Source organism: Quercus robur, chromosome 5 (assembly GCF_932294415.1).
Source record: "Quercus robur chromosome 5, dhQueRobu3.1, whole genome shotgun sequence".
NCBI lineage: Eukaryota > Viridiplantae > Streptophyta > Magnoliopsida > Fagales > Fagaceae > Quercus > Quercus robur.
This window is the reverse complement of record NC_065538.1, coordinates 27,408,406-27,435,131: the sequence shown is the minus strand read 5'-3', so window position 1 is coordinate 27,435,131 and position 26,726 is coordinate 27,408,406. Positions and strand designations below refer to the sequence as shown.

General features: G+C 38.0%; 1 protein-coding gene across 8 annotated transcripts in view; it reads right to left on the bottom strand.

Annotated features, from left to right (window-relative positions):
• Positions 1-26,726, bottom strand: part of LOC126725674 (wall-associated receptor kinase-like 8) — a 212,175-nt gene that overhangs the window by 76,402 nt on the left and 109,047 nt on the right. For 3 of the 8 annotated variants that reach the window (XM_050430496.1, XM_050430504.1, XM_050430500.1), the window contains one exon: positions 5,931-7,315. The exons of the other annotated variants lie outside the window; for them this stretch is intronic. In XM_050430496.1, the coding sequence (XP_050286453.1) occupies positions 6,117-7,315 (1,199 nt within the window). In that variant the 3' untranslated portion in view covers positions 5,931-6,116. Of the gene's footprint in view, positions 1-5,930; positions 7,316-26,726 lie in introns of those variants that run through there. 8 annotated transcript variants of the gene reach the window in all.

Sequence of the window (26,726 nt, the reverse complement as noted above, 5' to 3'; positions counted from 1 at the left end):
GTCGAACGAATCCCACATCATCTGGGAGCTGCCCCACACCCTTATTTTACCACTATATAAAGCCATAAAAGGCACTTTTTCAATGGGATGGCAAATATATGCAAGATTCACTAGAAAATAGTGAATCAAAGAAGGGGTTTTTTCACAAAACATCCTCAAGTCAAGTTTTATTTGGTTGGGACCTATTTTAGTCTTGGCTTTTGAGTTCTAAAGCTTACTATTTTATTGTTGATTAGATTAATTGAAGGGAATGGTCAAATCAAGCTCTAGTTCTGGTGTTGAGGTATAGGTTCCAACTTCAGTTCTTCACTTTTTCTTTGTTTTGTTGTTTGTTTATATGTTTTATATGCTTTAATATGTTTTAATATGTTCATGTTAGTTTAGGTTTATTTTGTGTTTGTATTAGAAGCATGATATTTTTAGTTTTCTTATTTTCTTCTATTTTCTTTACTGAGTTGTTGGGTTTAGGGTTCTGGGCGTGTATTTGTATGCATGCTTTATGCATGTGAATGCATAAATTTGGGATGCGCATGCATACTCATGTCCAGAAACCCTAAATCACTTTTTTCTTCGTTTTCTTTTGTTTTCCTTCACATGTTTGGCCTCTGTTTTAGTATACCTTTCTTATTTTAAGCTTCTATTCATCTGTTTTAACATGTTTTGTTCTTTTTAGTGATTAGATCTTGATTAGGGTTTTGTTGGTTGGATACCATGAACATACATATGAATATGAACATGCATTGAGATGTTTGAGTTTTGAGTTGCTTAATATGCTTGGTTGAATATCAGAAGTTTGATGCTTGGATATTTAGATGTGTTTGCTCTTATCTGCCTTTTGATGTCGTTGTTTTGTTGGTTTGTGTTGAATACCATGATAGATGAATGCTAGGCTTAGGGATGATATGCCATGTTTTCTTGCTTTAGATGCATGTTAGAATGTGTGTGAGTTATAAGACCCTTTAATGAGACTAAGATTTGGACCACAATGAGTGGAGGCCAACCCACAGGTCGGGTGGGGTTGGGTTTTTAACACCTTCCCATCCCTATACATCAACTCCGGACACGTGCTCTGGTAAATATCAGTCCTTCCACAAGGGCGCTATATTTATGGTTCCTAGACCTAATTTAGGTGGCAACTCCATTTACACCCACCGCCATGGTCCACCTTAAGCCAAGGCGTACTTCTCACGAGAAGCCCAAAAGCTCGTCGCGGGCGTTTGTGCCCATATTGGGCCATGATAGAGTATTGCCTTAAAAGTAAGGAAGCTCTGCCCATATAAGCAGGTACGCTATCTAAATTCCACCTCACTATGACATGACCATGCATACATACATATATTACAATATTTTCATATTGTTGTGTGTAGGGGCCTTTTGTATTTTTGGGCTAAGGCCCTTTCTACTGTGGGTCGAAGAGTTGGGCCTAGCCAACTATCTTCGCAGGACCATGCTAAGGAGCCAATTTGTGAACAAGACAAACATCCTAAAATAAAGACAACAAGTAATATATGTATATATGTGTGAGCGCATGAATATATATATATATATATATATATGTTATGGCAGAAAGATTAGTTAAAAGAACCATTAGTAATTAAACATAGTTAAAGCAGCAGAATATAAATAATAAGTCTCCCAAAAAAAGTGAACTAAAGAGAGCCCAAATCCCAACCTGGACAACCTTATTACTAAATTAAACCATAAAGTTGTTCATTTTGGAGAATGCGTCTAGATAGCTACTTCTTGTTTTATTGGGATTACAAATAGTGAGTTTGTTACATAAAGAAGGGAAAAGATTTCCTATTGATGCATGCTATTTCTTTTGTGATCACTCTTCTACCTTTCTAAGTCTTACTTCACTCTCTCTTTTTTCTTTCTTATTTCCTTTTCAATTCTCTGTGTTCCTTGCCTTAGTCGCTATCCCTCTTCCTCTTATGGTTATTGTTCCTATTTATGTTGAATCAAGCCTACATGATTTCTCCCTATTACCCTTATTACTCAACAACCATTTTTGTATACTGTGAACACCCCTCAGAAGTGCCCACTACCCTTCTGGCGATTTAGCCTCGACTACATCTGGGCATGCTCAGTGTTTTCTCTCTCTTCCAATACCCATCCCACAAAAAATTCTTATCCATTCCCTTCTACTGTATATCTTTCTCTATCCTTTGCTGGGTAAAACCTTAGGTCTTTCTCTACCTATCTCTCTTGCATGCATCAAGTGGTCCCAGTCGGTTTACTACCTATTTTGGGCCAAGATGCCTTCCTAGCAGAGCACTTCCCAAAAGAGGTCCTGGCTTGGATACCAGAAATAGACCTTTTTCCCCCCTCCACCAAGCCACACCCTTTGTAATTCTCTTAACCATGGGTCCGCCTCCCTTGCATTGACTGGGTACAAATTGGTGGTGCTCCGACCATAGCATTGTTGTCTTATTACTTCACGTTTTGTCTTCTTCCTTTCCCACACAATTTCTACCGCTGCCATTGGATGTTGTCTCATTTTATTCTTTTTTGAAATTAATTCCCTTCACACGTGTTTGCCCCTCACGAAAACAATGTGGGCTTGTCTCATTTTCCCCTTTTGGGCCCGTGGACCTCTCAAGGTATCTCCTTTATTATTTTCTTCTAACTCCTGTTAGGTCGACCCATTTGGCCTTTTTTTTTCTCCTCCCTTCCTCTTGGAGCCAGTCAAGGCCTATTTTCTTCTCTCTTGGAAAGGGCCATCTCACCGTGGCTAGCCCTTCCCTACTGCTCATGGGCCATTGTAATCTATTTCTTATTTTTTATGGGTATTCCTTGTTGTGAAATTTTAAAGTACTTGCAAGTGTTCGAACCGTACCGAAGTATAGTTTGACAAGAACGAGGTCGAACCCACAGGGACTTGAATGAATGTAGGAAAATTAATTAAACCTTAACCAAATTAATCCTAATCTAGTTTAATAAAAATTGGTTTTCTGAGATTAAATAAACTAAGAAATAATAAAATTAAGAAAATAGTTAAACTAAGCAAAAGATATAAAGCAATAAAAAGATGTAAACAATCAAGAGAAATGAATTAAGGTTTTGGAATCCACCTTGTAAGTTATATGAGCATATATTTATGATCATTAATATTTTCCAACCACTACATGATAATCTATAAATCAATCTTGCTATTATGGAAAATATCATCATTAAAACTTATGTTTAAAAATCTAAAGTATTTTCTTCTTCGCTTCTTAAGTATAAAATCAAATCATCAATTGTATCTGTAGCCAAACAAATCACAAGATATATCCAATTCTAAAAATCAAATCATAAATTGTATCCATTAACAGAAAAATTACAAGTGATATCCAATTTTATAATCAAGAATTAATAAACCAAGCATTCAATTAATTAAGATAAATCCTAAATCATGAGAAAAACATGATTGACCTGATATCTAGAATCCCATCTTAGTCAATTGATATGAAGCAAGAACAATTAAAATCATTAAAGAACAACTATTGTGGGAAAAATTAAATCACATAAATATTACTGATAATCCTTAACAAGGTTTCATCCTCAACCCTAATTATAAATTTAGCTACTCATGGTAATTGAAGGAAAACACAAAAATAAAATACTAAACATTAAACTAGACAAATAAAATAAAACTAACTGTCATGGAAGAAAACTAAAGAAGTAGCCGCACTCTCTATGTTCAGCCTTCAGCCCTAGCACTAGCCTCGGCCTCCCCTGAATTTTTCCCTAAAGAGCCTTTAAATAGGTCAAGCAATCCTATTACAAGTTGAATTCCCGTTTGAAGAAAATCCCAGATTTTTAGGCTTCAATTAACTGACGATTTTGGCCCATTTAATATTTGAATTCGGACTTTTGGAAAACTACAAAGTTGTATCCCTTTAAGTTAACGTTCCAGCCTAACTTGAATAATCTCAATTGGACATCTGAGCCGAAAGTTATGCCAAAAATACTAAATGATGTGCAGGCTGGAATCCTAATCCGAATTCGACTTGGATTTGATGCAAATTTCCTTTGATTCCTTACTCTAATTGGACTTAAATTTAATTGGATCGACCTTCTTTAACTTCATCGTGGCCCTTGTAAAGTAAAGTCCATTAGCTTTCTTCTTTGCACAAATCCACTTATTTAATTCCATTCTCCTACAAAAGACAAATTCATGCAATAAGATTCAATTAAGCTCAAAATTGATTATTCAACATTATTCCAAAACCAAATATAAAATGCATGAATTAACTCAAAATAAGTATGATAATGCTTTCTAACAATGATATAAATATGCAAAATTAAGCTATTATCAATGCACATCATTCGTTTTCTTTGGGCCTTAGGAATGGTCCTATTGTTCTTGCCATTATTTCTTAGTCTTTTCTTTCTTTCTCTTGGCTTAATTTGGGCTTTTCTGCCATTGGGCCCTTGTTATCAAAAATGGATATTAACATTGTGTATATCCCTCTTCCAAAACTTTCATTTTAAAGCAATTATGTTGCCAAAATTATATCTCATTAAAAAATTTTGATCTTCCAAAATTCTCTTTTCAAAGCACAATTTTTTTTTCAAAAATTCTGTTTTGATTCTGGTTTAAAGGTTTCCCCTTTTTCAAAAAGCCTTCGACTAATGAAATCATGAAGGAGGTTCTCCTCTATGTAATCACTTGGTTCAAACCTTATCAATCAAATAACCACATTATTCACAACATAATGATGGGATCTTAAGGATGTCTAGGACCTCCCATCATAACATGGGAAACATTGAGATTTTCAGTTTATCTCAACATTAATTCTTATCAATGCACATCATTCGTTTTCTTTGGGCCTTAGGAATGGTCCTATTGTTCTTGCAATTATTTCTTAGTCTTTTCTTTCTTTCTCTTGGCTTAATTTGGGCTTTTCTGCCATTGGCCCTTGTTATCAAAAATGGGTATTAACATTGTGTATATCCCTCTTCCAAAACTTTCTTTTTAAAGCAATTATGTTGCCAAAATTATATCTCATTAAAAAATTTTGATCTTCCAAAATTCTCTTTTCGAAGCACAATTTTTTTTTCAAAAATTCTATTTTGATTCTGGTTTAAAGGTTTCCCCTTTTTCAAAAAGCCTTCGACTAATGAATGAAGGAGGTTCTCCTCTATGTAATCACTTGGTTCAAACCTTATCAATCAAATAACCACATTATTCACAACAGAATGATGGGATCTTAAGGATGGCTAGGACCTCCCATCATAACATGGGAAACATTGAGATTTTCAGTTTATCTCAACATTAATTCTTATTAATGCACATCATTCATTTTCTTTGGGCCTTAGGAATGGTCCTATTGTTCTTGCCATTATTTCTTAGTCTTTTCTTTCTTTCTCTTGGCTTAATTTGGGCTTTTCTGCCATTGGGCCCTTGTTATCAAAAATGGGTATTAACATTGTGTATATCCCTCTTCCAAAACTTTCTTTTTAAAGCAATTATGTTGCCAAAATTATATCTCATTAAAAAATTTTGATCTTCCAAAATTCTCTTTTCAAAGCACAATTTTTTTTTCAAAAATTCTGTTTTGATTCTGGTTTAAAGGTTTCCCCTTTTTCAAAAAGCCTTCGACTAATGAAATCATGAAGGAGGTTCTCCTCTATGTAATCACTTGGTTCAAACCTTATCAATCAAATAACCACATTATTCACAACATAATGATGGGATCTTAAGGATGGCTAGGACCTCCCATCATAACATGGGAAACATTGAGATTTTCAGTTTATCTCAACATTAATTCTTATAAGTCACGGGTTTCTCAAAAAGGTTTTTAATCTAAAACCATTTTTTCCCCTTTAAAATCAAGATCCATCAAATTTCTACTTCATCTCCATATTGTGCATCTATTGCTTTATGATATGGTGCACGTTGGTATACAATTAATTAATCTGATGCATAATAGACAACTAGGGTCTAAACTACATGTTCTATTTCTTCTTATAATTGAACCTAATTCCCCAAATATGGCTCATAAACATAATTTCTTACATAATATTTCAAAATGAACCTATACATTGACCAGTACATTGTACATATGCCTAAAAGAAGTTATAATAGTTTACAACAAGGAAAAAGAAACTACCAAAACAGATAATTATTAATCAAAGTGAGATAAAAGTGGAAGGACAAATGATGATGAAGGTTCACCTATTTCTAAACTTGAGCTTGATAAAATAGGAATGTCATTCCAAGGCCCCATTTCTTCATTTCTAACATAATCAAATTCTTCAAAATTTGGTTGATCAGAATAAACTTTTTGAACTCCCTCCAACCCCATCACAATCTCTGTCATCGTAGGTCGCTTCTTTCCATTCAAGTGCAAACATCTTTTTGCAAGGTTAGCAATTGCCATGACTTCATGTTTATTACCGTCCTTCCTTACTTGAGTATCAAGTATATCAAAAAGACGGTTCTCTTTTATTGAATGAATGAAGTATGTAGATAAATTTCGATCTTCTTGTGATCTTGTTGAAGAAACTGGTTTTTCTCCCGTTAAGAGCTCAATAAGGACTACTCCAAAACTATAAACATCACTTTTTTCTGTAAATTGGCTTGTTTGAAAGTATTCTGGATCCAAGTACCCAAAAGTACCATATACCAGTGTGGTTACATGAGTTTGGTCAATGGCCACTGATCTTGAAGTTCCAAAGTCTGCTACTTTTGCTTTATATTTGTCATCCAGGAGTATATTTGAAGATTTTATATCTCGATGGTAAATGGGAAGTGAAGCTGCTGAGTGTAAGTAAGAAAGAGATCCTGCAACTTCTGTGGCAATCCTTAAGCGCATATCCCATGTTAGCAATGGAAAATCTTCATTCACTTCATGAATATACTGAAAAAGTGTCCCATTGGGAATGAATTCATAAACTAACAAAGGAACTTCTGTCTCTAAACACCACCCAAGTAGTTTGACCACATTTCTATGGTTGATTTGGGAAAGAATGATAATCTCATTAATGAATTGTTCAAGATTCCCCTTATCCACTGTGTTGCACTTTTTAATTGCCACAATTCTTCCATCAACTAGCATTCCTTTATAAACTGTACCTTGCCCACCTTTACCGAGAATTCTGTTTTTGTTAAAATGATCAGTCGCATTTTCTAACTCCTTTGAGTTGAATAATTTTGTCTTTTGAACATTGTTGTCATTTGAAGATAACTGTTGTTGTAATAATAAACCACCATTCCTTTTGAAGAATTTTTTCTTGAGCTTGATTTGGTTTCTTTTCTTTATGATTTTGTACAAGCACCATGTAATAGTGAATAGAAACAATGCCCCAAGGCTTGAACAAATAACTGCACAAATAAAGAAAATTAAATAGAAATATCACATCAACCTAAATTCGGATTATGTAAAATTGTGAATAAGTGTAAAATAGATTTGAAGAAAAGTACAATGAATTGGAAATATCTTTCTCACGCGTTTTAAAAAGAAGTTACTATTTTTTTTTTCTTTTTTTACATTAATAGTTTCTCATAATATCCTAGAATATAAATTGGTATTAACTACTAATTAATTTCTTAGGAAGAATAAAATTTATTGTTTTGTTTTATGGAAATATTTTTTATACATAAAATTTCTTGTTAGGTACTTGATTTTTCATGCAAGCCTATTGCGCTTTACGGGCCTTATGAGCGCAACAAAAATTTCCCCGTTGCATGGCTCCAGCTAACTCTGCAACATGTACCTGGCAGGCCTACCTTACTGTAAAAATCTATATTATAATAGATTCAAAAATCTAAATTAAAATGAAGAATTATGCAACTTTATAGAGAGAAATTGTCTTTTCAAGATATATATATATTCAAAGTTGAGAGAAAATCTAATTAAAATTTTAATTGGAGTCTAATTTTGCGTCACGTGTCTTATTTAATTTTTAAATTTGTGTGTCAAGTAAATTATTAGGTGCAAAAATCAAAGAGTATAAATTCAATTAAATTCTAAACTGAATTTTAATTTGAGATCAATTTTTCGCCATGTGTCTTATTTAATTTTTAAATTTTTGTAGAAAGTAAATTATTGGATGCAAAAACTAAAGAGTCTAAATCCAATTAGATTCTAAATCATATATTTATATAAAATGAGAAACCATTACATTTTAGATTCTAAACCATTATATTTAACTTACACATTTTTTAAGCCATAAATTTCTAAAATAAGTAATGGTTTCTCATTTTATATACATTAGCATGTAACTCCATGCAAACGTATGGATGCATTTAAAATTAAAAAAACTTTTATTATAAAAATACAAATAATTAGTCAAATTAATTTTTTTTTTAAAGCATGTAACACATGCATTCATGCATACATATAGATATATATATATATATATATAATTAAACACAATTTTTATCATAAAATATAGATAATTAGTCAAATTATATTTTTAAAGTAAACGTAATTAGTCACATATTAAAATTCTTACCTAAATTTAATACTACTTATAACCATTTTTTTCCTAATTTTTAATAAGATAGAACATGTGGTGATTTTTGTTATGTGGTGATTTTTTTTTTTTTTTTTTTTTGAGAAACATGTTGTGATTTTTATTGAGTATATGTGATTTTTTTTTTTTTTTTATATATTTTACACTTCATTAACATGAGATTCTTAGTATTTTGCACTCATCAACTCACTTGATAAAAAGATTAAAAAACTTAAGTAGACACATGGCACAAGCTTAAGTGGATAATTATGGTGTAGTTCTCACATAAATTTAGACACATGATGCAAAATTGGATTATAATTTCAAATTATAATCCAATTTTTTCTAAGGTTTACCTATTAATATATATATATATATATAGATGACTTATAAATTTGAATTTTTTTTATGGTTTCTTATATTGGACTTCTCGTTTTCTACACTAAATTAACTAATTTAGCACAAAAATTTAAAAATTTAAATTAGATGGACACGTGGCATCAAATTAAACTCTAATTGAAATTAAATTTGGGTCATGCTAATGAGTGCCCTTAGGGTATTGGTTGACAATCTATTTTAGGAAAGTTTTGACACAACTTTTATAGGAAATGAAAAAAGATGTCAAAACATTAATTACTTTTTTTTTTCTTTTCCCATAAAAACTTTCTTTAAATGGATTATTAATCAATGCCCTAAGGGTGTAAGGTTGAATTTATTCAACCATCTAATTGGCTTTATTCCGTGCCAAATTTGCTTGTAATTCAGCATTTAGTAACCTTGTATTTAGGTGGGATTGTTGTAAGGGTAGTGAGTGAGATAGTGTGAAGATTGCTCAAGAGTGTGCAAGAAAACAGAGAGTCGCGGCTGGGACTCGCGACTGGACTCGCGGCTTCAACCCGCCAGAATCTGCACACGTGCCAAGCATGCTGGAAGATGAACAGTCATGCTAGCTGGAGCACTACAGGACAAAACAGGACAACTGGCCATACGGTTAACTCGCGACTGGAACTCGCGACTTAGTCAAGCCGCGAGGTCAAGCCGCGAGCCACCCCTGTTTTGGAAAAACCTGACGTTTCGCATTCCACTCCTCTTCAGTATAAATACCCTTTTAACCCACGATTGAAAGAGAGCTTCCAGAGAGATTTTTGAGAGAGAAATCCTAAAGAAAAACCAGATTGTTTTAACCACAATCTCTACCTTAGAGTCTCATCAAAATCCCTCACTCTCTTCCTCTCCATTGTCAAATCCTTGAGAGGCCTTTATACCAAACCTGGTTCTCACCATTATCATCTCTGTGAGACAGTCGTTTGGAGTTCTGGGAAGCAGTTAGGAAGGAGCCAATCTTTATTGGTTGATGCTACGGTGAAGTAGCGGAATCCGGAAAGCTAGAAAAGAAAAAGGTTCGGCGCAACCTCGTTGGAGCAAGAAGCTTGGAGGGCTTAGGTGCATTGGGTAGATTAGGCTTGGAGGGTCTATTGCTGTCCTTGTATCCCAACTGTATTTTCTAGTGGATTGATTACCGCTTGGAGGGCGGCGGAGAGGTTTTTCGCCGAGGTCTTCGGTTTCCTCTTCGATAACATATCTGGTGTTATCGCTGTGTTTGCATCTTCCTTCCTCTCTATCTCTGCCTTTACATTATCTGCTGTGGTTTATTTTGTTGTGGCTTAGATAGTTGTTTAATCAATACCATGTTATAGCATATGTTAAGTTTCCGCACACTATTGTTTAACATATTGCGTGTGTTGATTAAATTGGTTTTTGGGGGTCTAAACGTTCAAAAGTGTTTTTGTACACGTTTTTGAACTTTCAATTGGTATCAGAGCGGGTACACATCTGTTTGGTTTTATTACCATTGTGTGATCCTTGACTCCCTTTCTTTTTGAGATGGATAGGTCTCAATCCCTTAATGCACCTCCATATTTTGATGGAAGTAACTATGCATTTTGGAAGGTTCGTATGAGAGCCTTTTTATGCTCTATTGATGAATCCGTGTGGGATGCTGTTGAGATAGGTTGGACCAAACCTGAAGCAGCCAAATCCACATGGGATAAGGCAGCACTTACTGCATCTAATGCTAACAGTAAAGCACTAAATGCTATTTTCTGTGGTGTGTCTCCAGATGAATTTCACAGGATTTCTCACATTATTATTGCCAAAGATGCATGGGAGATTCTGGAAACAACTTATGAAGGCACGAAGAAGGTGAAAGATACCAAGTTACAAATGCTGACCACTCGGTTTGAGGAGCTCAAGATGAGTGAGGATGAGTCTTTCGACTCGTTCTATGGGAAGTTAAATGAAGTAGTTGTCAGCAAGTTTAACTTGGGGGAGAAGATGGAGGATTCCAAGATTGTAAGGAAGATCCTTCGATCATTGCCGGAAAGCTTCCGTGCCAAAGTAACAGCCATTGAAGAGAGCAAGGATCTTGACGACATCAAGGTGCAGGAGCTGGTTGGTTCTCTACAGACCTATGAGATGTCGCTGCCAAATCAACGGAAGGGTAAATCCATTGCTCTAAAGACCGTTAATGAGAAGGTGGAAGATCAAGGCTCGTCAGGAGAAGATATGGTGGACAAGGATGTAGCCTATCTTGTTAAAAATTTCAAGAAGTTTTTGAAATTCAAAAACAATGGAAAATTTGATGATAAGAGAAAATTCCAAAATTCTGGAAGGGAGAAGAGGGATTTCCAAAGGAAAGATGGAAAAGAATCCCAATCCACACAAGGTGTTACTTGTTTTGAATGCAACGGGCATGGACACTTCAAGAGGGAATGTCCTAACTATTTGAAATCAAAAGGCAAGGTGTATGCCACGACCTTGAGTGATCCAGACTCGTCCGACTCAGAATCTGAAGAGAGCTGTGATGGAGAAGGAAACTACTCAGCTTTCATGACTATTGCTCATGTTGAGTCTTCGGATGAATTAAATTTGCTTGTTCAAGACCTTGGAGAACATAGTGAGGATGACTCACTAGGAATTGTTGAAGAATCGGAAGCTGAAGAAGAAGAATGCACTGCAACTCTTCAAGAAAATTACAACTCACTTTTGAAGAAATCTGGTGAATACACAAGGGTAGCCAAGGCTGCTGTGAGAAAGATGAAGAAGGCTGAGGAGGACTACAAAAGTCTCCTAATCCGATATAGGGAGGCCAAATGCGAGATTGAAACTTTGAATGGTGAGCTCTCCGAAGCTTACACTAAAGTTAGATTTCTTGAAAGTGAGGTTGTTCAAGCAAATGCAAAAATAGAGAGGGTCACCACCAAGAAGCTTGATGATGTTATATCATCTCAAAAGAGCTTCTCAGACAAATCCGGACTGGGATATACCGGAGGAAGTAGCTCAACTGGAAATATCACCAAAGAAGTGAAGTTTGTGAAGTCCAAAGATCCAGTTGTAGCTGACTCTACGAGTGTGAACCTCGAGGTGGAGAAAAAGAAGAATGTGGTGGACCAACGGATGCTGAATCATCGGAATCAGTCTATGGGCAGGTCCGAGTCTCGTGCCAAGTCACGTCCACGACCACAAAGAGGTCCTAGAGGAACGTATGTGTGCCATTACTGTGGACTTCAAGGGCACACTCGACCAAATTGCCAAAAGCTGAGAGCAAAGAACAGTGCTACTCCTCAAGGGTCAGGAGGACCAAGAGTTGATAGGAGAACGTGGGCAGGGGATCAACCTAGAGAGCAAAACGGAGATCCCGGAATGATGAACGTGATGAAGATGATTGGTGCATTCACCAACTGCTTGGAAAGCTTCTCACGAAGGTTTGAAAGCCCTAACTCCCGTACCCAATCCTTTAAGGAAATCACCCCAAACGCAAGTGACGTGTGGGTGAAAAGGGGTACTCATGCATAAGCATTACAACATGTCCATGCATTAATACTTCCTATGCTTTGTGAATATGTTTGTTTGGTATGCTTGTTGTGTTTGTTTTTGGTTGTTTGTTTGTGAATATTTCTTAATTGTGTTTTATCAGTCTTTTTGTTTCTTGAGTCAAAAATCCAAAAATTACATAAAACTTTGAAAATCAAAAAGCTTGATTGACTGTGTTGAGTTTTTGTCTTAAAACTCGTTTTGCCGTGTACCTTTGTGCTAATGGCTTTGTGCATTTTCGAACATTACTTGTTTTCATGCACTCATATCACTATGGGAAAAATCTTGAAATCTATGTGATTGTTGTAAATAGATCTTCAAACTTGTCATGAATGATTGGTGAATGGTTATGTTGATCTTGAAACATGCATAGACTTGTGTCTATATCTCTTCCCATTTTTTATTTTTTTTGTTAAAAAGAGCTCACTAAATGTAAATCTCCAAATGAAAAGAGATATTGAGCTGCAAAAGCCTGTCGCACATTCTAGTATTTGACTAGGAAAAAGGGTAAGCGACCTTATATCAAAAGTGAAATTTCTTTCAAAAAGGCCAAAGGCCTGTTCTTCAAAGAAAAATGTTGTCTATACCTCTCACAATGAGAGATGATTGCCTCAAAAGATCAAATGTTATGGCTGAAAGTGGAGTCAAATGAAAGGGTCCTAGTTATGTTATCAAGTTGTGTGGGAAGTCATATATTCATATTTCTGTAATTGAGATTGGTCACATGATCTAGTGCTAATTGTGTATGCCTTGGTTGAATTGATCATTGAAGCTTCACATTAGACAAAGGACTATTTCAATGCTGATATCCACACACAACACACAAGTTTATGTTTGATAAATGCCCTATTCATTTGTGTGATTGTACTTGATAAAATGTGTTTTCACATACTCAATCTTTGTTAATTCAAGCACAAAAAGATTTTTGAGTGTTTTAGGTGTTTTTGGAAAGTGCTTTTGCTGAAAAATCTGAAAATTTCAAAAATACAGTTTTGCCCTGTTTTGGCGGCTCAGTCGCGGGTGTGTCAAGTCGCGTGCCTCAGTCGCATCTTCGCTGGTCAGTTTTGGCGACTTGTTCGCGAGTGGAAGGTCCAGTCGCGAGATTCACTCAGAGATTTTCGCGGCTCAGCTCGCGACTCACTCGCGGGTAGACCTTCCAGTCGCGAAAAACACTTAGAAAAATTTTTCAAAATTTTCCTCTTGAGTACTTTGGCGGCTTGAGCTGGCGACTGTGTGGCGACTTGAACCAGTCGCGAAAATCGCGTGTTTTGCAGAAACAGGAGCAGTTTTTAAACTTTTTCAGTTTTTCCCTCGAATTTTTGTGACTGTTCATCTTCTCTCTAAACACTCTCCCTCCCAAACACTCCGTGCTCCCTTTTCCAATTTCTTGTGTTGCATCCTTACAGCCCAAAATCGTCGAGTTCCAGGTATGGGTTTTCTGATTTTCACTCTTTTCTACTTGATTTTGTGCTTTTACCCTTGTTTTTTCGCATTTGATTGTGTTTTTGAAATGGGTTTGTGTTTCGGTCTCTGCTTTTTGTTCTTGCTTAGCTTGTGGATTCTGTTGTTATAGTTTGTGTTAATGATAGTCTTTGTCCTATTGCTCTTGTGCTTAGCTAAGTATTCCTTTCATTTCATTCTGAACTATGAGCTGTTGAGATGTTACTTTTGGTTCTGTTGAAATTGTGTGTTTTTTCTTTGCAAGATGTGCATGTGTGTTATTCTGTGGGAAGATTCTGTTAGGCTCAATGTTTTGTGTGTATGTCATATCATTTTCCATAATCTGCCTCAATGTCATTTATTTGCCTTCAGGATAGCTTCACCATGTTGTTCATGTGTTTCCTATCCTAGGATTAGTTTACCTATATGGTTGAACTAAATTGCTTGCTGGTTAAGTGTTTGAAGTTCACTTGTTTGATTGATATCTCTCTCTGTTAAATACATGGTACTGACTGATTGTGCACATATATTGTTATATGTTGTTGTGGCCTTTTCTGATTGTTCACAGATGGCTCCTTCACCTCAGAAGAAGAAATCTACTGCGAAGAAGGCTGACAAAAGACTTAAGATGGATCCTAGATTGTTTAGGTCAGTTCATCATTTTGAGAGATACAAGGATAACTTCTTGAATGCAGGAATCATTCAAGAGAGATTTGTGGATTTGGATGATTTAAGGCAAACTTTTATTCCCAGTTGTTTTGAAGGAAGAGGATGGGACAAACTTTTAAGTGATTTCCCTTTGGTGTGTGAACCTCTGATTAGAGAATTTTATTCAAATGCTGTGATAAAGGAGAATGAGTTAAATTGCTGGGTTAGAGGGAAAGAATTCATCTTGGATGCACATGTCATAGATGATGTACTAGGGCTTGAGGGTTTGGATGATGAGGAGTTTGTCAATTTCAAGGATAGGAGTGTCTCTATTGAAACAGTTCAACAGAGAATAGGTGGGCAGAGAGAAGGGAAGTGTTTGAATACCACTGCCTTTCCAGTGGACATGAGGGTTCTAACCATAATAATGATGTTTAACCTTTATCCTATTAGGAAGTTGACCACAATCAATTGTGCTAGAGCAATTTTTCTGATGGATCTCAAAGAGAAGAACTTCATAGATATAAGTTCCCACATCTTTGACATCATTGTGGATGAGACAAGAACAACATCTAGACCAAAACTGATCTTTCACAGCCTCCTAATGAGGATATTTCGAAGGAAGGGTGTTCAAATTCCTCAAGACATCAGTCACATGTCCACACCCTCTGCAATCAACAAACTTACCTGCAAAAGGATCAGTGTTAGGCTTCCAGGAGAAGAAGATGAAGGTGATGAAGGAGAGGAAGTCCCAATGGAGACTGATGCAGAGGCAGCAGGGCATGCATCCACCTCAACACCAAGGAGGAGTGGCAAGAGGTCCAGAGCTTCAACTTCTGCAGCTGCACCTCCAGATGCTTTCCAGATCATTCTGGAAAGGCTTGATGGGATCAGGGCAGTCCAGACTGAGCATTCTGACAGAATGAGAGCCATGCAAGACCAGATTGATGTCTTGGCTGCTACACTTGACAGCTTCACAACTCAGCATGACCAGTGACCCTTTGGCCATTCCATGTCAAAAAGGGGGAGAAAGTTCATTGATAATTGAAGCAGAAAAGCAGCTCTTGAGGGGGAGTAATTTGTTGAGGGGGAGTAATTAGTGTTTTTATGGTTTTTATGTTTTTAATACACTGGGTTTTGGTGTATAACTGTTTCTAACTCTTTTCATATACTCTTGGATAAACTTTTATATATTTTTGATGTTGTTATTCAGGTATTTGTTAGTTTGTACCCATATGCTTTTGTAAGCTTTGAGGGTTTATGTTTTATGCATAGTTTGTAGGCCTTGTGGTATGTACCATGCTTAAGTGCAGCCTTTATGCTATGTGAAATCAGTATTTTAAATCTAAATGTTCAGCATTGTGGTTTATGTACTGTCACTCTTGTGCCCTTGTAGGATTGTTCCTAGATGCATATGCCTTGTGTGCTATGCATTGGTTGAGTGTTGAGCATACAAGTGTCTTGCCTTGTGCTTGTTAACTTGTATGTCTTTGTGTTCATTCCAAGTGTGAATGAACACTGTGATCACTACCTTGTGGTGTTCACTTGGTTGATCAAGCCATGGTTTGTTCATTAACTCCATCTTATGCTTGATCTCTTTTTGCCTGTTTCATATGCATTAATAATTTTCTGCTTACAATGATCATGGTGTATTGTTGTGTTTCAGGAGTTTATGTTCATATGATTCAAGTGCTTCACAGCTTCTAGAATTAGGTGTGAGTGAGTTTTGATCAACTGTTCCCAACTCACATGTTAAGTCTAGAGTCTGTTTTAGGGTTTTGTCACGGAATAGCCAAAGGGGGAGATTGTAAGGTTGAATTTATTCAACCATCTAATTGGCTTTATTCCGTGCCAAATTTGCTTGTAATTCAGCATTTAGTAACCTTGTATTTAGGTGGGATTGTTGTAAGGGTAGTGAGTGAGATAGTGTGAAGATTGCTCAAGAGTGTGCAAGAAAACAGAGAGTCGCGGCTGGGACTCGCGACTGGACTCGCGGCTTCAACCCGCCAGAATCTGCACACGTGCCAAGCATGCTGGAAGATGAACAGTCATGCTAGCTGGAGCACTACAGGACAAAACAGGACAACTGGCCATACGGTTAACTCGCGACTGGAACTCGCGACTTAGTCAAGCCGCGAGGTCAAGCCGCGAGCCACCCCTGTTTTGGAAAAACCTGACGTTTCGCATTCCACTCCTCTTCAGTATAAATACCCTTTTAACCCACGATTGAAAGAGAGCTTCCAGAGAGATTTTTGAGAGAGAAACCCTAAAGAAAAACCAGATTGTTTTAACCACAATCTCTACCTTAGAGTCTCATCAAAATCCCTCACTCTCTTCCTCTCCATTGTCAAATCCTTGAGAGGCCTTTATACCAAACCTGGTTCTCACCATTATCATCTCTGTGAGACAGTCGTTTGGAGTTCTGGGAAGCAGTTAGGAAGGAGCCAATCTTTATTGGTTGATGCTACGGTGAAGTAGCGGAATCCGGAAAGCTAGAAAAGAAAAAGGTTCGGCGCAACCTCGTTGGAGCAAGAAGCTTGGAGGGCTTAGGTGCATTGGGTAGATTAGGCTTGGAGGGTCTATTGCTGTCCTTGTATCCCAACTGTATTTTCTAGTGGATTGATTACCGCTTGGAGGGCGGCGGAGAGGTTTTACGCCGAGGTCTTCGGTTTCCTCTTCGATAACATATCTGGTGTTATCGCTGTGTTTGCATCTTCCTTCCTCTCTATCTCTGCCTTTACATTATCTGCTGTGGTTTATTTTGTTGTGGCTTAGATAGTTGTTTAATCAATACCATGTTATAGCATATGTTAAGTTTCCGCACACTATTGTTTAACATATTGCGTGTGTTGATTAAATTGGTTTTTGGGGGTCTAAACGTTCAAAAGTGTTTTTGTACACGTTTTTGAACTTTCAAAGGGCATTCGTTAGAATTTCTCATTCAATTTACACTAAATTAACTCACTTGGCACAAAATTCTAAAATTTAAATTAGATGAGACACATGACGCAAAATTAGACTCTAATTGAATTACAATTGAAATTTAATTGGATTTTGTTCATTAATATTAGATTCTTAGTATTTTGCTCATTAACTCGCTTGACACAAAAGATTAAAAAACTTAAATAGACACATAGCACAAGCTTGAGTGAATAATTATGGTGTAGTTCCCACATAAATTTAGACACATGGCGCAAAATTGGATTATAATTTCAAATTTTAATTCAATTTTTTCTAAGGTTTACCTATTAATATATATATATATATATATATATTATAATTTTGAATTTTTTTAGTTATATGATTATGTTTTTTATGGTTTATTATATTGGACTCCTCGTTTTCTACTCTAAATTAATTAATTTGGCACAAAAATTTAGAAATTTAAATTAGATGAGACACGTGGCACAAAATTAAACTTTAATTGAAATTCAATTTTTACACTAAATTAATTTACTTGGTACAAAATTCTAAAATTTAGATTAGATGAGACACATAGCACAAAATTAGACTTTAATTGAATTTTAATTTGAAATTTAATTGAATTTTCTCTCTGCTTTACCTATTATTATTATTATTTTATATATATATAGACTAGTATGTAATTCATGCAAACGAATGGGTGCATTTATAATTAAAAATAATTTTTATTATAAATATAAACAATTAGTCAATTTTTTTTTAAAAAAAAATAGTTTGTAACACATGCATAAGTATGGATACATTTAAAATTAAACACAATTTTTATCATAAAAAATATAAATAATTAGTCGAATTTTTTTTAAAAGTAAACATAATTAGTCATGTATGGACTCAATTTGCAACAACCCCAAACGGGTATTGGGTTCATACGTAAATGGCCCAAACAATATAATTTGTAGAGCGTGGGTATGTAAGGGCTAGATTAACGCTTCAAAAGAAAAACAATTCACCCCACGTTTATATATGGATTAAAGCTGAGGTCAGTATGAGTCTCTCTTTGAACAAGTGAGGTTCTAAATTTTTTTCTCGGTCTATCTCCTCTGTATTCTTTTTGTCCCCCCCCCTCTCTGCATGTTATCTTTTCATGTTACATACTGTCCCCTTCGTACCATCTTCACCACAAACGTGTAGGTTGGGTTCGGGAGATTTCTTTTTGTCCCATCCAATACCTTTTGGAGCCTCCTATGAGTAGCTGTAAGGCTGCTTTATCACTGTTCAGACATCACCTCCACATTAATGCGGCCAGAGAGTTGGTTGAAGGGCAATTAATGCGGAGGTAGTTGTTGCCATAGATATTTGTTTGCTTTCTCTTTCTTACCCTTGGTCCCTTATCCCACTTTTAGTGGTGACATAGTTCCGAGGTACGTTTGTAGCAAGATGGCGGCCTGATCGTCCTCGGACACATGTTGCCAAGGAGGATGGTGCCCTCGGACGAATACGGAACTCACCTTTCGTGATATTGGCTACTCCCCTCGTGTGGTTACCCTTACAACCTGACTTGGGCCTCCTCGGACGAATTTGCATCCTCGGATGGGCTACAGACCCAATTAAATTGACTTTAATAGTTCTGGTGACTGACCGGCCCCCACAATAGCCCCTCAAAATCTTGCTTTTCGACTCCTCGGGAGAAAAGGTGGATTTTGACGTCATAAGCCCGTACCCATTCGCATTTTGGGGCATGCCTCTGACGCTTCAGCGTCCCGATTTTGGCAGCATTAAATTTTGGCAACGCCCTTGTCTCCCACGTTCGACGGTGAGATGTAAATCAGACGGTGGAGGGCCTCTCTCGTTTTGCGAGCGGGAATTTTACCGCTCACAATCCTCACATGACTATAAAGGCGTTCTCAAATTAATTTTGTATCTTACCTTCGATGATTACATAGTTCTAGAGCTCATACACTGAACCTACCTTTTTCTATTTTTGCCATTTTCCTGGCGTCTACAAATAATCACACCTTGTCCGAGGTCCTTCCTTCGAACCTGTAAGTCTTCTCGAAATTTTTACCACTTTTATCTTAAACCCGTCAGTTTCTCTACTAAATCCTCTAGAAAAATGGGGAAACAGAAGAATCCATTTTGATGTCTAGTTGAATCCGAGGAAGGTATTAGAAATTTTTGCTCTAAGTATAAGATCCCCTCAACGGTGGGTATGAGGTACGCAGCCCAAGAGGAATGGGTTGATGCCAAACGAACCGGGGAAGTAGTTATTCCCATGATTGCCTTTATAGAAGGCGGGATGACTATCCCCATGGGTAGTATCACTAGGAATTACCTTAACTTCTTTAGGTTATCCCCCACCCAGTGTGCTCCAAATATGTTTAGGGTCCTGGGAAGTATAGATGCTTTGAATAAGAGAATAGACCTAAAGCTAACCCATCATGACGTGAATTGGGTGCACAATCTCCATCACTTAATCGGGCAAGGGTATTATCTTAAGTCAAGATGTCCCGAGGTAAAGCTGATTCAGTGCCTTCCCACTTCGAACAAGAACCTAAAGGAGGATTTCCTTATTCTTTCTGGGAAGTGGCATGATGGTTTGCCATGCCCCACAGTAGAGGGAGCACCAGGTGGGAGTGTAGTCATAGATCCATAACATTTGGTTTACATGCACATTTTGTTCACTGCTTTTCTTTTTTGTTTTTGGTATTCCTATCTCTAACAATGCTTATCTTCGACTCAACTGTTTTACAGATAGACGTTACACAAAGCCCAATCTTAAGTTAGTCAATAAGGTGAGCTTGGACAAGTTACTAAAAGCCGAGATATACGTGAATGAAGCTGATGGCCAACTCCGGGCAGCACACTTAATTCTCGGCTATACTCCCCTTTTGTTTGCTTTTCAAGCGCCGAAGTGTGTAATCAAAGCCCGCGACCCTCGGCTTCACCGTATTAGTGTTGCCTACAAAGGATTCATTGTTCCAGAAGGCATTCCACTTCCCCAGCATACATCCCGCACAGAGCCTCTTTTCGCAGCCAGTGTTTCGGCAGGAGCTTATTCATCCCAGCCTACCCTCAGAGAAGAGGAAATAGGAGAGAGGGAAGAAGAGGAACAGGGATAAGAAGAAGCTATAGAACTCTCTGACTCCTCGGATGATTTTGGGATTTTTAACCAATCCATACACTCGGAAGAAGATCCTGACGAGATGGGAATACAGAGGAAGCCCCAAAGAAGCCTGCTGGAGTTAATGGAAGATCAACCCGGGAAAGGCGCACCGGCAAGATCGCTACGATCCCAGACTTCACCTCTTCCCCCTAGGTCTCCTCCTCCTGCTCCTCACCAGCCTTCTCGCCAACCTCCGTAGCCGGCCCTTCCCGACACTGCCGAGATAAAAAGGCGCAGGGAGCAAAAGGGCAAGGAGGTAGTAGCCATTGGCAAGTCTCGTCCTATTCGCGAAGAGGACACCCAACGAGCTGCAAAGCAGCCAAAAACTAAACACCAAGCTCCGCGAGGACAGGAAAGGTCAGATTCTGAGCTTTCTGAGCCACAAGCATGGTTACTAGCACCTATGCACAGCGGGGAGCCCCTACGTGACGACGCATCTATAAGGGACTCCAACGGCGGGATAGGGTGCCACGTTGCCTCGGCCATAGAGGAGGCTTTGTTGCTCCCTAAAGATATAGCCGAAATAAAGAACGCGAGGAAGAACGAACTTATCCTCAACAATAAAAGATACCTGGGCATGGTAAGAAGTTGATCTTTCTCTTTCTTTTTTTTTATGATTACTACTCACCAAAATGTACTTTTTACTGACTACAGCGTTAACTTCTTTTCTATAGATCATCCAAAATACTTTCAAGCTGGATGAGATGTTCAATATATGCTCCAATCAGGTAGAGGATGAAAGGAGGAAATGGACAACGGCTGTACAGAATTTGTCCAAATGTGAGCAGGACTTGGCCGATGTAAAGAAAAAGTTATTTGCCAAGGAACAAGCTTGCAAGAGAGCCGAGTCGGCCCTGGAGGGCTATCAAAAGCAGGCCGAGGACCAGGGGAACCGAAAGGCTCGGGAACAAGTTCTAGCTCTCATGAAGCATTCGGAAGAAACCCAAAAGATGAGGGAGCAGGCTGAAAAGTCCAGACAGGAAGCCGAGAAAGCAAGAACTGAGGCCGAACAAGCAATGAATGAAGCTGAGTAGAGAGGCTACGACGTTGGTATAGCCGAGACTGAGGAAACTTTGAGAGTCGAGGTTCCAGCAGTGTGCCGCGTCTACTGCGCCAAAACTTGGGATGAGGCCCTTAACTGAGCTGGGGTTGAGGCATCGTCTGAGTTAAGGAGGCCAGAGAATGTGTTTTATCCCGAAGCTATCCGCCCCTTAGATACTCCAGCCCCTCAAGCTGAAAATACTCCCTCAACTGCTAATCCCCACGTGGAGGTTTTGCTTCCCAGTCTTCCTCCTCCTGAAGCTTCCTCAGACAAGACCGCAGCTGTTTCTGAGGTAGGGGTAGCCTCCCCAGGCTTTCAACAGGACTTGGCCTCTACGGTTTTACCGGCTAAGGGAGATACTAAAGATAAAGAGGAAGTCACCACTATGGAGGCAGACAAGCCAGCCAACCAAGCTCCCAAGATCCAAATTAAACTGAAAAAATAAAACTTACTTTGCAATACGACTAGAAATTTTGTGTAGATTCTTATGCTTGGTTAGCTTTCTGTTATTGCTGTTTTACTTTATTTTCACGTCCGTTCATCTTGTTTTTGTAATTCAAATGAGTTTATTTTGACTATCTTTTGTTAGCATGAGGAAGCAATACTTATACATATCACTAGCTAGCAATTAATAACGGGCGATAATCATTAAAGCTCTAAGGTCTCAAGGAAACATTTCAGATTCCTATGTATTTCTTCTAGCTGATCAAAATTGGATAGCAAGTGCAAAGGTTGGACGAAGCTGAGTCCTCTGTTCTTCGACTATATATTTAGATGATATTCGTAGATTCCTATTTAAAACTTTAGTGAATACTGTAAGGCATTAATTTCCACAAAGTTTACGATCCGAGGACCTGACATAATTTGGCTTCTGCCTAACATCTCAACACATATCATGGGGCATTAATTTTCACTAAATTGATGATCCGAGGACCTGACATAACTTAGTTTCTATTTAACACTTCAATACACATTGTAGGGTGTTAATTTCCACTACGCTTGTGATCCGAGGACCTGACATAACTTAGTTTCTATTTAACACTTCAATAAAGGTTGTAGGGTATTAATTTCCACTAAGTTTGTGATCCGAGAACCAGACATAACTTAGTTTCTGTTTAACACTTTAATACAGCTTGTAGGGTGTTAATTTCCACTAAGTTTGTGATCCAAGGACCTGACATAACTTAGTTTTTGTTTAACACTTCAATACAGATTGTAGGATGTTAATTTCCACTAAGTTTGTGATCTGAGGACCTGACATAACTTAGTTTCTGTTTAACACTTCAATACAGGTTGTAGGGTGTTAATTTCCACTAAGTTTGTGATCCGAGGACCTGACATAACTTAGTTTCTGTTTAACACTTCAATACAGATTGTAGAGTGTTAATTTCCACTAAGTTTGTGATCTGAGGACCTGACATAACTTAGTTTCTGTTTAACACTTCAATACAGGTTGTAGGGTGTTAATTTCCACTAAGTTTGTGATCCGAGGACCTGACATAACTTAGTTTCTGTTTAACACTTCAACACAAATCATTCGGCATGGAAACACAGGATGCATTACTAATGTAAATTAAAGGAAAAATCCAGACTAGACGCTTTTATTAATAATAATACCTCTTAAGGTTATTTACATTCCAAGGATGGAGTACAGCTCTTTCTTCTAAGTCTTCCAGATAGTAGGCTCCTATTCCAGCTACAGAAGTAATTCGGTAGGGCCCTTCCCAGTTAGGTCCCAACTTCTCCCAAGCTGGATTCTTGGTCGCTCCTAGAACCTTTCTCAGCACCAGATCTCCTACGAATAACGGTCTCAGCTTCACATGAACATCATAGCCTCGCGTGAGCTTGTGCTGGTAGTATGCCAATCGAACCATTGCACTCTCTCTTCATTCTTCGATTAAGTCTAGACTCTTTTCCAACATCCTGTCGTTACTGTCCGTGGAAAAGGTGCTAGTTCTTAAAGTGGGGAACCCAGTTTCCAGAGGGATGACGGCCTCAGCTCCATACGTCATGGAAAAAGGAGTCTCCCCTGTTAACCGTCGAGGCGTTGTTCGATAGGTCCAAAGGACATGGGGCAACTCCTCCACCCACTTTCCCTTTGCATCATCTAACCTCTTTTTAAGTCCACTGACTATTACTTTATTAACAGCTTCTGCCTGCCCATTTACTTGAGGATAGGCAGAGTAGAATATCTGTTCTTGATGCCTAGTTCTGAACAGTATTCCTTGAAGGTCTTACTATCAAATTGAAGGTCGTTATCCGAGACAAGGGTGCATGGAGTTCCAAATCGCGTGATAATATTCTTCCAGATAAACTTCTTAACATCCGCGTCTCTGATATTAGCCAAAGGCTCCACTTTAACCCACTTAGTGAAGTAATCTATGCCGACCAGCAAGTACTTCTTGTTCCCTATGGCCTTAGGAAAAGGGCCGACAATGTCCAGCCCCCACTGAGCAAACAGCCAAGGGCTGGAGAGAGGGTTGAGAGTTCCTCCCGACTGGTGGGATGTTTGGGGCGAATCTTTGGCACTGGTCACATTTCCTAACGTACTCTTGTGCTTCCTTCTGCATATTTGGCCACCAATATCCTTGCGTAATCGCCCGGTGCAATAGGGATCTTCCCCCTGTGTGACTTTCGCAAATACCCTCATGTAGCTTTTCTAGGATTGACTCTGTCGCATCAGGATACACACAAAGCAGGTACGGTCCAGAAAAAGACCGTCTGTATGACTTCTTGTCCTCTAATAACCAAAAACGAGGAGCTTGCCTGCGTACTTTCTCAGCCTCTACTTTCTCTTCGGGCAAGATGTCATTTTCAAGATATTTTGATACAGGATCCATCCAACTTGGCGCTGAAATGATTTGATAAACTTGGCAAACCTCATTTTCCGGTGAGGAGGGGGTATGTAAGTCTTTGACGATGATTACCCGAGAAAAATCCAGCACCGAGGAAGAGGCCAGGGTTGCCAGTGAATCGGCGTGAGAATTTTCACCTCGGGGGACATGCAACAGATCGAAAGACTCAAACTTCATCTGCATACACCTAACTTGACTTAAGTATTCCTGCATTCTCGGGTCCCGGGCCTCCAACTCTCCTTTCATCTAGCCAACTACTAACCTTGAGTCCGAGAATATTTCCACTACCTTTCCATTCATTTTCTGCACCATGCTCATTCCCATCAATAGGGCTTTGTATTCTGCTTCATTATTAGTGGCGGAAAATCCTAGCCTCAGAGATTTCTCAATGATAACACCTTCTGGGGATATCAAAACTAGCCCCAATCCTGCACCCCGTTGATTGGAAGCTCCATCTACATATACTCACCAGGAAGGAGAACGTTGTGTGGAGATTGATCCAACCAATTTTTCATCCATGTTATCTTGCTTCATGCTAGCTTCTTCTGGGCATTCAGCGAACTCGGCCACCAGATCGACAAGGACCTGTCCTTTCACCAAGGTGTGTGGCATATATTTGATATCGAAAGCACCTAGGATTGTGCCCTACTTCACAATCCTTTCCGTGTAATCGGCACTTCTGAGTATGGACTTAAGAGGTAGCTAGGTTAAGACAATTACAGTATGGGCTTGAAAGTAGTGCGGAAGTTTGCAATTGCATGGACCACCGCCAAGATAGCCTTTTCCACTCCTTCGTACCTCAAAACAATGGCCTTTGGACGCCATTGTCCTCTCGTATCAAAACAAAGCTGACTGCATGGGGGGTGACTGCCAAATAAGTAAACAACACTTCATCCACCTCGGGGCTAGACATGATCGGCGACCGAGACAAGTACCTCTTCAACTGTTGAAACGCCACATCACACTCCTCGGTCCATTCAAATCCCTTCCACTTGTGCAGCAGAAGAAAAAAAGGGTGACACCTCTCGGCCGATTTAGAAATAAATCGGTTCAATGCAGCAGTCATTCCAATTAATCTCTGCACTTCCTTCGGGTTCCGAGGTGCTTGCAAATTGTTGATGGCCCTGATCTGGTCCGGGTTCACTTCAATACCTCTATGAGTCACCATGTACCCCAAAAACTTTCCCGAGCTTACACCAAAGGAGCACTTTGAAGCATTCAAACGCAACTTGTGCTTTCTCAGTATTTCAAAGATATTTGTAAAATCTTCCACATGCTCAGATACCACTTTACTTTTTACCACCATATAATCGATGTAAAATTCGAGGTTCCTGCCCAGTTGCGGTTCGATCATCTTTGTCATCATCCGTTGATAGGTAGATCCTGCATTTTTCAAACCAAAGGGCATCACCTTGTAATGGTAGTTCCCAATTGGGGTGACAAAAGCAGCATTTTCCTAATCATCCGCTACCAGCGGTATTTAGTGATATCCTTGGAAGGCATCCAAGAAACTCATCCTAGGATGACCCACGGTTGCATCCACCAATTGGTCTATCTTCGGCATAGGAAATGGATCCTTGGGACAAGCCTTATTGAGATCCGTGAAGTCCACACACACCCGCCACTTTCCAGTCTTCTTTTTTACCACCACCGTATTGGCTTACCATTGAGGATAAAAGACCTCTTTGTTATATGGTGATTTTTATTGAGTATATGTGATTGGTATTTTTTTTTTTTAAATTATAATTCATTAATATTAGATTCTTAGTATTTTGTACTCATTAACTTACTCGGCTCAAAGATTAAAAAATTTAAGTGAACACATGGCACAAACTTAACTGGATAATTATGATGTGGTGGATTTCATAAAAATATAAACAATTAGTCAAAAAAAATTTAAAATGGTAAAAGTAATTAGTCACATATTAAAAGTCTTATCTAAATTTAATACTACTTATGATCATATTTTTTTTCTTCTAATTTTTAATAAGAAAGAATGTGTGGTGATCTTTGTTGTGTTGTAATTTTTATTGAGTATATGAGATTGGTTTTATTATTATTATTATTATTATTATTATTATTTATTTTATACTTCATTAATATTAGATTCTTAGTATTTTGCACTCATTAACCCACTTAGCAAAAAGATTAAAAAATTAAGTGGACATATGGCACAAACTTAAGTAGATAATTATGATATGGTTTCCACATAAATTTAGACATATGGCACTGTAAGGACTCAATTTGTATCGATCCCAATCTCGTATTGGGTTCGAATGTCAAAGGCCCAAACAATAAATTTGTAGAGCGTGAATGTAAAGAACTAGATTAGATT